The sequence below is a fragment of the Ahaetulla prasina genome, chromosome 3, assembly GCF_028640845.1.
Source record: "Ahaetulla prasina isolate Xishuangbanna chromosome 3, ASM2864084v1, whole genome shotgun sequence".
Classification (NCBI taxonomy): Eukaryota; Metazoa; Chordata; class Lepidosauria; order Squamata; family Colubridae; genus Ahaetulla; species Ahaetulla prasina.
This window is the reverse complement of record NC_080541.1, coordinates 155,682,077-155,698,078: the sequence shown is the minus strand read 5'-3', so window position 1 is coordinate 155,698,078 and position 16,002 is coordinate 155,682,077. Positions and strand designations below refer to the sequence as shown.

Sequence of the window (16,002 nt, the reverse complement as noted above, 5' to 3'; positions counted from 1 at the left end):
GGATAAAGGACTATCCTTTATAATAAAAGATGTATGTGACAATAATTATACAGGTTTCATTATAATTTTTAAAATCCAATTTGTTAAATATTATTCCCCATTGCATTTTTATTTGATTTGGGTCTCACTTGTGAGTGTTGTGGTCAGCAGACATTTTATGTGTTTGACACCTCTGACTTACTGCCCGCCTTTTATTTTTTTATTGCTGTGTGATTGTTGAGTTTATGATTTAGTTTAGTTTTGTTTTTTTATCATACTTTGGACTCATTTCCCCCATCCATATATTGTAAATTGCCAAGAGATTGAAGTGAGATATAAATTCAATAACTAATTAAATTTGGTAACAACTTTCAGAGATTTCTCAGTCTTGTGCCTAAAGCTTTTGACAGCCACATAAAGCTCTGAGGCCTTTTTTTTTTGCTTTAGAAGTTGAAAACCTCCCAACATTGAGAAGTATTGAAAAATGCAAGGTTTAATTGTAAAAAGATAAGTTAATATGGTTTTCTATAAGAACCTGCAATGTATTTGAACATTTGGTGATTTATATAATTTATTTTTCATTTTTGCAAGCAATTGTGGACCTTAGTATACACATTTTTCACTTGCTTTGGGTTAATCATTTAAGGTGATATTAATGCTGGAAGATATAAAGTATTTTCTATTACATATACAGCTGGGAACCATATTCAAATTTCTTGGTGAATTGCTGCTGATTGATATTTATTAAATATATTAAAAACAACATTTTGAAAATTGGAACATGATTCTTGAATATCATCTAAGGATTATCTGGGCTACAATCAATGATGTGAGATCTTGATTAAATGTAACAATTGATATTGTTAAGCTGTCATGGTTATGAACTTCTGCATCTATTTAAAGCCTTTGACGTTTTCTGAAATAACTTCCCAATTACCTTTTGGTGATTTCTTCTACTCTTTACTAAAGTACAGAAGTGACACTGGGTCATAATTATCTATTTATTTAATGTCAGTTCTTTCAATATTCAAGGCAGTTTACATTAACAGATTAACAGAGTTGGAAGGACCTTGTAGGTCTTCTAGTCCAACCCCCCCACCCAAGCAGGAGACCCTGCACCATTTCTGACAAATGGCAGTCCAGTCCCTTCAGTGATGAAGCTCCCACAACTTCTGAAGGCAAGCTCTTCCATTGGTTGATTGTTTTCACTGTCTGAAAATTTCTCCTTATTTCTAGGTTGAATCTCTCCTTGATCAGTTTCCATCCATTATTCCTTGTCTGGTCTTTGGGTCCTTTGGAAAATAGCTTGAGCCCCTCCTCTCTGTGGCAGCCCCTCAAGTATTGAAACTGCTATTATGTGTTCCTTGATCCTTTTCTTCACTAGACTAGCCATGCTGAATATTTGCAACCATTCATCGTATGTTTTAGCCTCCAGTCCCCTAATCATCTTGGTTGCTCTTCTCTGCACATTTTCTTCAACATCTTTTTTATAGTGTGTTGACCAAAACTGGATGCAGTATTCTAGGCTTTATAGAATGGCATTAGTACCTCACTTGATCAAGATTGTATCCAGGTTAATGTAACATAGATTCTTATTACAGATGAGTTGGTCTAAAAAACTGTAATGGTTGTCTGGTGAGTTCTGCATAGAGAATTCCAAATTCTACCAAGTGTTTTTCCCATGATTAATCACTTCTACGATGTTGAATACAATAGAGTGCAAAGTTAGCCCACTTCTTATGCTACATAGAATGCCCTATTTCTCCTATTGGTTTACATTGTTGTTGTTTTTTTACTTCAACTATTGATAAAACAAGTTTCCAGATAGACTGTAGATTTGGAAACTTTCAGCGAGGGGAATTGTTTTACTAGAATGTATATGGCACATGTAAAAAAAAATCAAGTTTATCAAGTATATAATTGCAATTGGTCTTTTGTGTAAGTTTATGTCTGTCTGTGTAGACACAAAAGACCAATTGCAAGTTTTTCCATTTTCATCATGGTTGCAGAGATCAGCTAGGGACCAATCTCATTATCAAAACTGGTTTGTCTTCATATTAGTTGCATACAGGAGGCTGTGTCCTAAATGCATCCCATAAAATTATATAGCTGCTTCTCCTGGGATGGACCTAAACCAGGCTACAATGATTTTTTTGATGTGATTGATAAAATAATGTACTGCAAACCAGTCAAGTTTAAAAAGGCAGTTATAAATAGAATATTAAAAATTAATGCATACATTAATATTAGCAGCACTTTCCCTCTAAAACATAATAAACACTGTGCAGAGTTTGACATGAATAATTTACCATAGCTCAAAATTATCAGTGCAAAAGATAGAGGTTAATTATGAATGTAAATCATTTATAAGGATTTTTCCAGGTATCTTTCAGGATTTTTTTAAAAAAACCCCTCAAAATGCAGTTCAATGATTTATTGCTGATGGACAATGCAAGCGAGGCTTTTCTAATAATACAATTGGATAATATGAAATGGATTTATTAACAATTAAAACATACACATACACCACAATTACCTTGTAGTTCTGTGTACACTTGTAGTAAGACTGGCCAAAGACATTATACTGCCTGGGAAAAACTGGTTGCATTATTCCAGAATTGATTCAATAGGTCTGCAATTATTTATGATTATCTTTGAGAATGCACTTCAAATTAATTTACTGAATATTGATGTAATTTTTTTATCACTTATCAATTGGTGTATAGTTTAATCTAGATAATTAAAGCTCCATTACAGCACAGAAAACTCATCCCTTCCGAATGTTTACTAGTTTCAGCTTTAATGGCATTAATATTGATTTATATTAAATATATTTAAATATGATATTCATCTTAATACAGATGCAACTCAAGTTACAGCTGTTCATTTATGACCATTCGAAGTTACCATTCGAAGACCATTGCGGCATCTCCATGGTCACATGATAAAAATTCAGATGCTTGGCAACTGACTCATATTTATGATGGTTGTAGTGTCTCTTTTGCGACCTTCTGACATGGGAAGTCAATGGGGAAGGCAGATTCCTTTAACAACCGTGCTACAAACTCAACCACTGCAGTGATTCCCTTAACAATGGTGACAATAAAGATCGTAAAATGGAACAAAACTCATTTAACATATTTCTCACTTAGCAACATAAATGTTGGGCTCAGTTGTGGTCGTAAGTCGAGGACTACCTGTATGGATATGTCAGCATTAAACAATTTGTGCTATCCCATGGGAAACAAGGAGCATTGAGGCCAAGAAGAACTATTTTTCAAGGATGCTGTAGTGATTTGGAACCTTCTGTAAGTTTCTAGCCTTCTGTAAATTAGTTAGGAAACTGAATTGCTTCACAGAATGTCTGAGGGTGAATTGACATTTGTGCTGGTTTTGTTATGCTAAATTGTTTTATACTGTGGACATTTTACTGTTGCTGCATTTTAAATTACTGTAACCTATTGGGAGTTGATAAGATGTGGCAGCATATCAATTAAAATAATCAACAATTAAAATAACACATTGTAATATAAAGTTTATCATCACCTCTATTTTAATTGTTAACGGAAAAGAATGTGTGATCTGAATTCAGATGAATGCTTAGGTATAGAAGAACCTCTTCTTTTTTTTTCCTTGCATGACAAGATTCCGACATTGAGAACTCCTGAAAAAATGTGAGTTATTGTTTTAAAAAGTTAAATTAGCATGGGAGTCCTTAGGAAACTGCTATGTAGCATCTTAGAACATTGGAGAATGTTGGAGAAAACAGTAAATGATTATGTGGATATGTTTTTATGTTTAGTTATATTCATGAAATTTGGTTTCATAAAAGTCCAGCTTATATAAGGATGGCCTCATTCAATAAATCTTCTGAGAAACTGGACAAGTTAACTTTTTCGCATGATAATAGGATAAATTAGATTTTTAATGTTCTGAACTTCACTGGTGCTCGATAAACTAGGGGTGGGGGCAGGCCTATATCCCTTTCCTTCCTTCCTTCCTTCCTTCCTTCCTTCCTTCCTTCCTTCCTTCCTTCCTTCCTTCCTCCCTCCCTCCCTCCCTCCCTCCCTCCCTCCCTTCTTACTTCCTCCTTTATTCCCTCCCTCCTCCCTCCCTCCTTCCATCTTCCCGCCCTCTCCCCTCCTTCCTTCCTCCCTCCCTCTCTCCTTCCTCCCTCCTCCCTCCCTCCCTCCCTTCCTCCTCCCTCCCTCCCTCTTTCCTTCCTTCCTACCTCCCTTCCTTCTTCCCTTCTTCCCTTCCTCCTTTCCTCCCTCCCTTCTCCTCCTTTTCTCCCTCTCTCCCTTCCTTCCTGTTAAAAATGAGTATCATGTGATTATAGCAAGACCAGCAACAGTCAAGCAGTGCTGAAGCAGCCACAACTTCCTCAAATTTCCTTCTCTCTGGAGAAATGGTCCCTGGATTCTGGATGCATCCTATAAATTATCTCATTTGAGATACCTTGGTTCAAAACTTGGTACCTTACGATGCACTGTTTCACAAAGTTAAGGGTTATAGAAACTAGAGTTTTCTACAAATTCTACAATTAAATTTGTATTTATTTATTTGTATTCCACCTTTATTATTTTACAAATAACAGAAGGTGGCAAACATATCCAACACACCTTCCTCTTCCTATTTTCCCCACAATAACAACCCTGTGAGGTGGGTTGGGCTAAGAGAGTGACTGCCCCAAAATCAACCAGTTCGTTTTTTGTGGCTAAGCAGGACTTGAAGGACTCGCTTTTTAGATCCCATACACACACAGAGACATAGACACACAGACACACACACACAAGGAGAGAGAGGGGGGAGGGGAGAGGGAGAGAGGGAGAGGGAATGTAATTGGCCTAACATGAAAATATTTAGGGAATCAAATTTTTAATCTCCCATGCTTCAGTGAATACAGTAGAATTTACATAGGAAAAACATATAACTGCACAGAATTTTATTTCACTTGGGGAAATACTTCTTCAGGACTTTTACAACCCTAAAAATAATAAATCAGTTTATTTTTCGGCAAGTATAAAATCCCTGTGTTGATATTATCTTGTTCAAGTCACATCTCTTTAAAGTAAGTTATACTGATTTATTATTTCCTGGAAATAATTGGAATAATAATTGGAAAGGTAGAAGAAAAGTATCATATTTCTTCCCCTAATGCAAAATAAATTTCTTCAAGGTTATATACAAAATTAAATACCATGTAAAGTATTAAGTGTTTGTTACATGTAACAAGCACTTAGCATTTTACATGGTATTTAATGTTAATGTTTTGCTTAGTATTTAAGTAAATAATTAAATATTTTAAACACACTTAAAGACGTTGTGGTTGTCAGCTGGAGAGTTGACAGCTAGGGTTCGAGACCCGAGACTTGAGCTAGGGTTCGAGCTCTGCATAACAGGTGAGCTCTTGTTACTTGCCAGTTTCAGTCCACCTAGCAGTTTGAAAGCATGCAAATGCAAGTAGATTAATAGGTACCACTTTGGTGAGAAGGTAACAGAGTTCCATGTGCCTTTGATGTAAAGCCATGCTGGACACATGACCACGGAAATTGTCTTCAGGCAAAACTGTCTCCCTCAGCTAAAAAAAAAGAGATAAGCACTGTGGCCTAGAATCAGACACGACGGACAGGGAAACCTTTACCTTACATGCAAACCATCATGTATTAAATTATCCCAAAGTGATACATACAAAATTAGATAGAGCTAAAATATTATATTGAGTTCATTTAGTCTGATACTGCTAGAGTCTATTTTTTTTTAAAAAAATATTCCATGCCAAGAATAGGAGACTTAGGGGATTTTTAATCATTTGTTTTAACCGATTTTTTAAGGGGAGTTTTAAAGGGAATTTTACGGGGAGGGTGGAAACTGACGGGTTTGGGTTGGGGGGGAGGGGAAGAATGGGTGGGGAGGGAAACCCATCAGGGAGGGAGCCAAGTCCAATGTGTGTTCGCGGCGTTAAGTTAGGTCCGAGGGTGATAGGGGAGGGTTTTGTTCCAGCTTATCAGGGTTGTGCTATTGATACGGTAAGTGGGAGAGGCAGATATGGTGGAAGGGGGGGCACATCAGGTTTTGGGAGTACGCCCTTGCTATTTAAGAGTGATCGCGTGCTCCGGCCCCCCTACTTCTTCCCGTTCCCCGGGTGGCCAGAGTACTTGGGCCTCCAGCTGATGTTATGCAATGCAAGGTCCGTGGTTAACAAAGCCCCCCTGATCTCAGATCTAATTCAGGAGGGGACCATGGACGTTATGGACATTACGGAGACCTGGTTGGGCACGGAAGGGGGGGTTCCCCTAGTGGAGATGTGCCCACCAGGTTTTTGAGCATTCCATCAGTCGAGGGCCCAAGGTAGGGGTGGCGGGGTGGTGGTTATTATTAATGAAAGCCTTGAACCGAGGGAGACCACTGTACCTCAAATAGCTGGTTGTGAATCCCTCTATGTGAAGTGGGGTTGTAGGACTCAGGTGGGCTTGTTGATCACGTACCTGGCTCCTTGCTGCATGACAACAGCCCTGTCCGAGCTGTTGGAGTTGTTGGCCGGGTTGGCAGTTGAAACCCCTAGACTGTTGGTCATGGGGGATTTCAACTTGCCATCAACTGGCGTGGCATCCTCGACGGCTCGGGAGTTCATGGCTTCCATGACGGCCATGGACCTGACTCAATTAGTGGACGGCCCTACCCACATCGGGGGAGGCACTCTAGATCTGATTTTTGTCTCTGGCCAGTGGGCGAATGATCTGATTTTAAATGATTTAGTTATCGAGCCTTTGTCATGGTCAGATCATTCTCTTCTTTGTCTGGACTTTCGGACCGCTACTCACCACCGCAGGGAGACAGAACCAATGCGTTGGTTCCGTCCCAGGCGCCTGATGGACCCAGAGAGGTTCCTGACGGAGCTTGGGCCGTTTCCCGAGAACCTGGCCCGTGGCATGACTGAAGAACTAGTCACGGCCTGGGAACAGGCTGCGGCTGGAGCTTTGGACCGTGTTGTGCCTTTGCGGCCTCTGACCCGGCGCAGGTCTCAACCAGCTCCTTGGTTCTCCAAGGAGCTGAGGGAGATGAAACGCCAGAGAAGACGCCTAGAGAGTGCCTGGAGATCCAGCCGTTCTGAGGCTGACCGGACACTAGTTAGGTCCTATAGTAGGACCTACCTAGTGGCATTGAGGGAAGCGAAGCGTTCTTACGTTTCCTCCCTCATTGCGTCGGCAGATAACCGCCCGGCCGCCCTGTTTCGGGTTACCCGCTCTCTCCTTCAACAGGAGGGGCGGGAGGACCCATTACAAGGGCGTGCCGAGGAGTTTAACGGTTATCTATACGATAAAATCGTTCAGCTTCGGGATGGATTGGATCAAAATTGGGTAGATCCAGGCGAGAGTTTCGAGACTCGTCTTGTTGAGACCGTTTGGGATAGTTTTGACCCTGTGACTCCCGAGGACATGGACAGGTTACTGGGAAGGTTGAATGCCACCACATGTTTACTGGACCCGTGCCCCTCCTGGTTGGTGCTGGCCACGCAGGAGGTGACACGAGGCTGGCTCCGGGGGATTACAAATGCTTCTTTGCGGGAGGGGGTCTTTCCCGCTGCCTTGAAAGAGGCGGTGGTGAGACCTCTCCTCAAGAAGCCTTCCCTGGACCCAGCTGTTTTAGGAAATTACCGTCCAGTCTCCAACCTTCGTTTTACGGCGAAGGTTGTAGAGAGTGCAGTGGCACGTCAATTACCTGGATGAAACCGTCTATCTAGACCTGTTCCAGTCCAGCTTCCGGCCCGGATACAGTACGGAGATGGCTTTGGTCGCGTTGGTGGATGATCTCTGGAGGGCCAGGGATAAGGGTTATTCCTCTGCCCTGGTTCTATTATATCTCTCAGCGGCTTTCGATACCAATGACCATGGTATCCTGCTGTGCCGGTTGGAGGGTTTGGGAGTGGGAGGCACCGTTTATCGGTGGTTCTCCTCCTACCTCTCTGCCCAGACGCAGACGGTGTTGACAGGGGGGCAGAGATCGACCCCGAGGCGCCTCATGTGTGGGGTGCCGCAGGGATCGATTCTCTCGCCTCTCCTGTTCAAATCTATATGAAGCCGCTGGGTGAGATCATCAGTGGTTTTGGGGTGAGATACCAACTGTACGCTGATGATACGCAGCTGTACTTTTCTACCCCAGGCCACCCCAATGAAACTATCGAAGTACTGTTCCGGTGTCTGGAATGGGGAGGAACAGGCTCAAGCTTAATCCCTCCAAGACGGAGTAGCTGTGGATGCCGGCACCTCGGTACAGTCAGCTGCAGCCATGGCTGACTGTTGGGGGCGAGTCATTGGCCCCGATGGAAAGGGTGCGCAACTTGGGCGTTCTCCTGGATGGGTGGTTGTCTTTTGAAGACCATTTGACGACCGTCTCAGGTTCACCTGATTCATTTATCAGGTTCACCTGATTCGCCAGTTGCGCCCCTTCCTGGACTGGGATGCCCTATGCACAGTCACTCATGCTCTCGTGACCTCTTGCTTGGACTATTGCAATGCTCTCTACATGGGGCTCCCCTTGAAGAGCACCCGGAGACTCCAGTTAGTCCAGAATGCAGCTGCGCGGGTGAAAGAGGGAGCGGTTCGGAGCTCCCGTGTAACACCCATCCTGCGCAGACTGCACTGGCTGCCTGTTGTCTTCCGGGTGTGCTTCAAGGTATTGGTGACTACCTTCAAAGCGCTCCATGGCCTAGGACCAGGATATTTACGGGACCGTCTACTGCCATCTTCTATCTCCCAGCGACTGGTGCGTTCTCACAGAGAGGGACTCCTTAGGGTGCCGTCAGCCAAGCAATGTCGACTGGCGGCCCCCAGGGGGAGGGCCTTCTCTGTGGGGGCTCCTACCCTATGGAACGAACTTCCCCCTGGACTTCGTCAGCTATCCGACCTTCGGACCTTTCGCCGTGAACTTAAAACCTATTTATTTCGTCTAGCTGGACTGGCTTGATTTTAAAATTTTAATTTGCTTTTATGGGTTTTAAATTTTTGTAAATTTTATAGGGTGTTATGGTATTTTAAATTTTGGCCAATTGAATAAGTTTTTTAAGGGGTTGTTCTTAGTATTGTATGTGCTATTCTTTTTGTATTTTATTTTGGCTGTGCACCGCCCTGAGTTCTTCGGGAGAAGGGTGGTATACAAATTAAAATATTATTATTATTATTATTATTATTATTATTATTATTATTATTATTATTATTATTATTATTATTATTAATAATAATAATAATAATTTTCATTATAATTTATCTATGACAATATTTTAAGCAATAGAATAAATAGGTACATAAAAAAGAAAAGGCAGAAAGGGACATATTGGTTAAGGAATAAAACATGAGTAAATGAACAGGGGATCTCTTGGAATCTTACCTCTACAAGAAGTACCATCATTGGTTACAAAGCTTGTGTTGCCATTACTAGATTTGTATCCATCTTTGCACATGCAGAAGTAGCTTCCCATAGTGTTTGTACAGTTCGCCTTTTCTCCACAAAGTTGTGTGGCATTTGCACATTCATTATCATCTGTAAATAAACAGAATTATTTACTCTCTGTTAAAATGATTTCCCTCCTTCCAAAAGGAAGACTTTTAAATTTTCTGAGATTTCTCAAGCGATATTGACTTTTTTCTCAGTAGAAAAACTTTATATAAAAAGTTTAAAGTAAAAACTTTAAAATAAATCCAGATATCAAAAGTCTGTATGATTCAGGAACTGCAGCCTCAAATAATTTCATACTTTTACTTTGATAACCGAGGGGTTATCTCTCTCTCTCTCTCTCTCTCTCTCTCTCTCTCTCTCTCTCTCTCACACACACACACACACACACACACACACACACACACACACACTCTAAAGGCAAATACTTGTGATCAGGAACAGTAAACATTTGTTTCTAGCATTGAGCTATGATGGTAACTTCCTTTTGAACTCAGATAGTAGATTCTCATTTTTAAAATTGATCTAAAAATCTTAAATTCACTAGCTTTAAATGGGATGCTTTTGTTTTTGTGTGAGTGTATGCCTGTATATTATGTGCATGAGTGTCTTTGTGTTACGGATATATGTATTATTGTTTTACTTATTTAGGTTGATAGAATGCCATGGAACTTAGTTGAAGCTTACAATACTCTGCTACCCTACACATGCGTTTGGGGACAGGTGGGGAGGAGAGAGAGAAAGGAAAGAGAGGGAGAGCAATGATCATACAATAATGGGCCTGGGGATAGGGTTCCGTGTGATCCATGGCATTCCTATGGCACAAACCATTCAGCTTATTGACCTTCAGGAAGTGCTAAGTAATCTGTAGGGAATTCCTGGTGTTTACTTGAATGTAAGTAGAATGTGAATAGAACGTTCAAAAACAGTTAAAACTGTTTGCCATCAGTGAGTTCAGATTTGCCATTAAATACAGCAGATAATAAAATTTAAAAATAAAACATGGTATTTCTAGAATGAAGAGAACATCTTTGGCCCAACTTCTATACAATGACAAGAGATCTACAGAATTTTCTATTTTATGAACTGCAAGACTTAGTCTTAAAAATAATAGAGCTTTCCCTAAATTCCTAGTCAATGAACTCTGAACTATTGATGTGACACTGAAGTCATAACCTCAGAAACTTAAAATGTTTTGTCTAAGAGGAATGTGATAGGATTACATCTGGGTAAGGTAAAGGACCTTACCAAGTGAAAGACATAAATTAGGTGAATGTTCTGAAGAAAAAAGAGGGCATTCCTGAATACGTGACATTTATGGTAGGAGTGTATATACAATTCCAGCATATGTGAGTTCACTGAATTGGTATACCATTGTTAGATAACCATTGTTAACCTAGCAACCTGCGAGAAAATGTTTCTTGACTCCTTCTAGGTCTTGATCCTACTCTGGCATTTCAGTCTGTCATTTATTCTGCTTCGCTCTTTCTCTAGCATCTTACATATTATATAAAACTTGCATAGGACCATGTACTGTCTCCCCAATATATTTTTTTCACTTCTTGTTTGGTTTTCTATTTCAACATTTGATAATCGGTGCCTATAATTATCAGCAGAATATTTTACTTGGGGCTATGAGTGTGTTTTTGTATAGATGCACTTTAGAATTCTTTTTGAAATATTTTGGATACTTCTACAAATCTCAGGGTATTCCTGAGCACAATGTTATTTCCCTGATACCATGGATCATTTTCATCCTTAATTCCAGAAGTGTTTACATAAAATTGTTCAACAATATACACTAGTAAAAAGGCAATATCTGTTAGATTCGGGCAATAACGAGGCAGGAGACCAGGATAGTGACAACAGCTCTTTACTATATGGTGAACCCAGCAACCAGGCTGGGGAAAAACCTCTCCTTATATACAGTTTAACCGGCGGCTTCAACCAATCAGCAACGTGCTTGTTTCCCGCCAAAATATTTAAAGATACATTACACTCCTTCCCTCCCAGAAAACATTTTACCTATATTTACATGATATTTACATATTACTTTTCAACGTAATCACGCAAATAGACTGGGCGTCTCCTGACTCTTTCGGACCTGCGCAGCTCATTTCCTGGGAGCGGGTCGAGTTGACCGGAGGGGCTGTTTGCTCCTCTCAACTCCTCCTCTAGGCCATCCGGCCCTGGATTATTTGCCGAGTCGTCCCTGCTGTTTTCTAATGGAACCTGTTGGCGTCGCTGGACCTCCGGGAATTCAGATAAGTCCTGCGATTTTCCCGGGTGTGAGTCAGCTGTGGGTTCAAACATTGTATAGTCAGGGCCTGTTTCGTCTGACTCGGATTGTTCGGCTATTCGTTTTCTTACTTGATCTATATGTCGCCTCCATACTCGGCCGTCCTCTAACTCCACCAAGTATGATTTTGGACCTGTTATGTTTAGAATTTTTCCTGCTACCCAGATCGGGCCCTCACCATAGTTGTGTGCCCATACCCGGTCGCCTATTTCCATTCCTCTTGTTTTTTCAAGTCCCCCCTTGTAACCCTCTGGTGTATAGTTTGGATTTAAACGGTCTAATGGGCACCTGAGCTTTCGGCCCATTCTGCAGGGCTTCTGCCGGTTGTGGCACAGGGGGTTCTGTGTTGGACGGCCAGGAAGATATCTATTTTTGTTTGCCAGTCGCCTGGCTTGAGTCTGGACAATGCCTCTTTTGCGCTTCGGACGAAACGCTCTGCAAGGCCATTCGTCGCAGGGTGGAAAGGCGCCGAGAGGGCATGCCGGATGCCCTCTTCTGCCAAGTATTCCTCAAACTGGGTTGCCGTGAATTGCGGGCCGTTATTGGATACTAATGTGTCGGGCAACCCATGGGTTGCAAATAGGTGCCGTAGGACTGAGATCACGGCCTCGGCTGTCATGGATCTCATGAGAATGATTTCCAGCCATTTGGAGTAGGCATCGACTACTACCAGGAAGGTTTGGCCGTGGAAGGGGCCGGCAAAATCAATGTGGATTCTAGACCAGGGCCCTTGGGGTCTTTCCCATTCCCGAACCGGGGCCGTTGGGGGTAGAGGTCTGGACTCCTGGCAGGCCTGGCATTTCCCTACCCTTTCAGCAATTTCTGAGTCCATTAAGGGCCACCACACATAGCTTCTCGCTAGACCCTTCATCCTAACGATCCCTGGGTGACCCTCGTGGAGGAGATCCAACACCCTTTTCCTCAATTTCTCTGGGATCACCACTCGATCCCCCCATAGCTGGCACCCCCCTTGACCCGAAAGTTCCCACGCTTTTTAAAATGCTCGCCCGGCGCAGCGGGCCACCCTCTTTGTACCCATCCGAGTACAGTTCTCAAAGTAATGTCCCGGTATGACGCCCGAGCCACCTCCTTAGACGTGACTGGGCCAGAGTCCAGAGAGTCAATTAACAGAATGGGCGTCCCCGGAGTGGGGTCTTCGATCGCCCCTGGTAGTGGGCATCTGCTTAATGCGTCCGCATGCCCCAACTCTTTTCCTGGCCGATGCTGCAGTTTGTAGGAATAGGCGGCTAAAAAGATAGTCCATCGGGTCAATCGGGGCGAAAGTGCCACAGGCGTTGGGCGGTCGCCAGCCAGTATCCCTAACAGTGGTCTATGGTCTGTAACAATTTCAAAGTCTCTACCAAAAACGTATTCGTGAAACTTTTTTACCCCTGACACTATAGCTAGAGCTTCCTTATCCAACTGGCTATAGTTCCTCTCTGTCGAGGACATCGTTCTGGAGTAGAAGGCTATTGGGGCTTCTGTGCCATTTGGAAGCCTGTGGCTGAGCACAGCCCCACCCCGTAAGGGGAAGCATCCCAAACTAATACCAATGGCATTGTGCTATGATACTGGATCAGTAAGCTATCGCTCGAGAGTAGGTTTTTTACTGCTTCGAAAGCCCTAGCTTCCGACTTTCCCCAAGACCAAGCAGTATTCTTTCCCAGTAACTTATGTAGCGGCTCGGCAACGGTTGCCTTATTTTTCAAAAAGACCGCGTAAAAGTTCACTAGCCCCAGGAATGCTTGTAGCTCTGTTTTGTTTTTGGGCGCTGGAGCCTTTCTTATTGCCTTGACCTTGCTCTCAGTGGGGTGAATTCCCTCCTTGTCTATTCTGTAGCCCAAGAACTCTACGGATTCTACCCCTATTTGGCATTTGTTCACTTTAACCTTTAGACCGGCTGACCGGAAAATGCCCAGAACTTTTCTCAATCGCTCCCCCAATTCTTCTAAATTTTCGGCTGATACCAATACATCATCAAAATAGGGGACTACCCCCGGGCGCCCTTGCAGAAGTCGCTCCATTAAATTTTGAAATAGGCCAGGTGCCACACTCACCCCAAACTGCAACCGGGTACACTTGAACGCACCTCTGTGGGTCACAATTGTCTGGGCTTCGGCTGTGTTGGCATCTACAGGCAGTTGTTGATAGGCCTGGGCCAAATCTAATTTGGCGAAAACGTTCCCTTGCCCCAGCGAGTGCAACAAGTGTTGTACCACGGGGACCGGGTAAGCGCTTTTTTGCAAGGCTTTGTTTAACGTTGCCTTGTAGTCAGCGCAGATTCTAACTGACCCATCTGATTTCACTGGGGTGACGATTGGCGTCTCCCACTTTGCATGATCGACTGGCACTAGTATCCCCTGACTGATGAGCTTGTCTATCTCCTTGTCAATCTTGGGTTTAAGGGCAAACGGGACCCTCCTTGCTTTTAACCGTATAGGGGCTACCTGGGGGTCTAAGTTGAAGGAAATAGGGGTCCCCTTATACTTGCCCAGGCAGTCCTTGAACACATCTTCGAATTCGTCCATAAGTGTGTCTTTTAGGTTAAAGTCATTTCTGTAGATGCCAGTCACTCCCATGCCCAGCGCACGGAACCAGTCTAGTCCCAACAAACTTGGCAGTGTCCCTTCGACGATCGTGATGGGCAGGGTCTTCTTGTGTGGTCCGTACTCGACGCGGACGGAGGTGGTCCCTCAAACAGGGATGCGATTCCCTTGGTAGTCGTGAACTCTTAGCCGCTGAGTTTGCAGTTTGCGTTTGGCGATTTTCGGCAAGGCTTTCGCAAAAGTGTCCCAGGACATGATTGTGATCGCTGACCCTGTGTCCACTTCTAGTCGGCACGGCACTCCTTCGATTTTCGGTTTCGTGAAGATTTTCTTCTCTACACGGGTTGCTGCGCGGCCTATTATCACAGTCGTTCGATTTGAGTTCGCGCCCTTTTTGTTTTGACCAATCACGGGTCGCCTAGCCGATCCCGCGCTCTGATTGGTTGGTTTGAATTTTCGGCGGGAAGGTTGGGGTGCTCGACAGACTTGAGCCAGGTGCCCCTTCTTCTCGCACCGCCGACATGTAGCGTCCTTGAACTTGCATTGTTGCCCTCCGCAACTTCCGCATTCCTCCCGGTCTTCTTTGCCCCTTCTCCCGGTTAGGCAAACTCTTTCCTCATCCTCGCTGTCTGATTCGGTCTGGATTTCTTCGTTGTGGACCGGGGTTGATTTTGAGCTCGCCGTTGGCGTGAGTGGCTTTTGTAGGGTTTCCGCCGCTTGGGTGGACATCTCGTGAGCTCTGGCTTCGTCCAGAGCGTTTGCCAGCGTTAGATTGCTTTTTGATAGCAGCCGCCTCCGCAAACGAATGTCTCTGACCCCACGGATGAGTTGCTCTAACAGCTCCTCATCCAAGTCTCGGTACCCACAATCTTTGGAGGCTTTCCTCAGGGCGGCCATATACTCGCTGATGGATTCGCCCTCTTGCTGTCTGCGCTCTCCAAATTCAAAACGCCGTACGTACTTGGACGGTGTAGGCGCGAAATGGTTCTTCAATAGATTTTGCAGAGTTTGCCACGATACCGACTGTACCGGTGTTGGCTCTGCCAGGGCTTCCGCAATGTCGATGACCTCGGGTTGTCTGGAACTCTTGCAGTTCGTTTGCCTCCAGGAAGCTCTCGAAACGGGTCATGTACGTTCCCCATTTCTCCCTGGATGGGTCAAACGGCGCGGGCGGAGTGTAGCTGGCCATCGCTGCGTTTCTGCCCTGAGCTTTGCTGGGTTCGGTTCTTTCGTGCGTTCAGCTCGTTCCTGGTGCTCTTAACCTCGAAATCCCACCTTCGTCGCCAGTGTTAGATTCGGGCAATAACGAGGCAGGAGACCAGGATAGTGACAACAGCTCTTTACTATATGGTGAACCCAGCAACCGGGCTGGGGAAAAACCTCTCCTTATATACAGTTTAACCGGCGGCTTCAACCAATCAGCAACGTGCTTGTTTCCCGCCAAAATATTTAAAGATACATTACAATATCCATAAATCTTCATTGGTAACATTTTTATATTGTTAAATGCCCAGTTAAATAAATAGGTCTTTGATCCTTGGCAGAAGCATTTCATAATAGGAAATTGCCAAGCTCTAAGGGATGTTATTCTCCAGTGGGAAGACCACAGTATAGTATCTCCTCATCTGGACCACAATCAATTGAATACTCCTAACTGTAGAACAAAAAGAATATAAACATTGGGTAAGCTAATATGATAAACGAAAATGATTCTTCGGATGTCTA

At 43.5% G+C, this 16,002-nt stretch overlaps 1 protein-coding gene across 1 annotated transcript in view; it reads right to left on the bottom strand.

Annotated features, from left to right (window-relative positions):
* Nucleotides 1–16,002, bottom strand: part of ADGRL4 (adhesion G protein-coupled receptor L4) — a 147,621-nt gene that overhangs the window by 78,486 nt on the left and 53,133 nt on the right. The window contains exon 3 of the mRNA XM_058176285.1: nt 9,367–9,519. Within this exon, the coding sequence (XP_058032268.1) occupies nt 9,367–9,519 (153 nt within the window). The remainder of the gene's footprint in view (nt 1–9,366; nt 9,520–16,002) is intronic.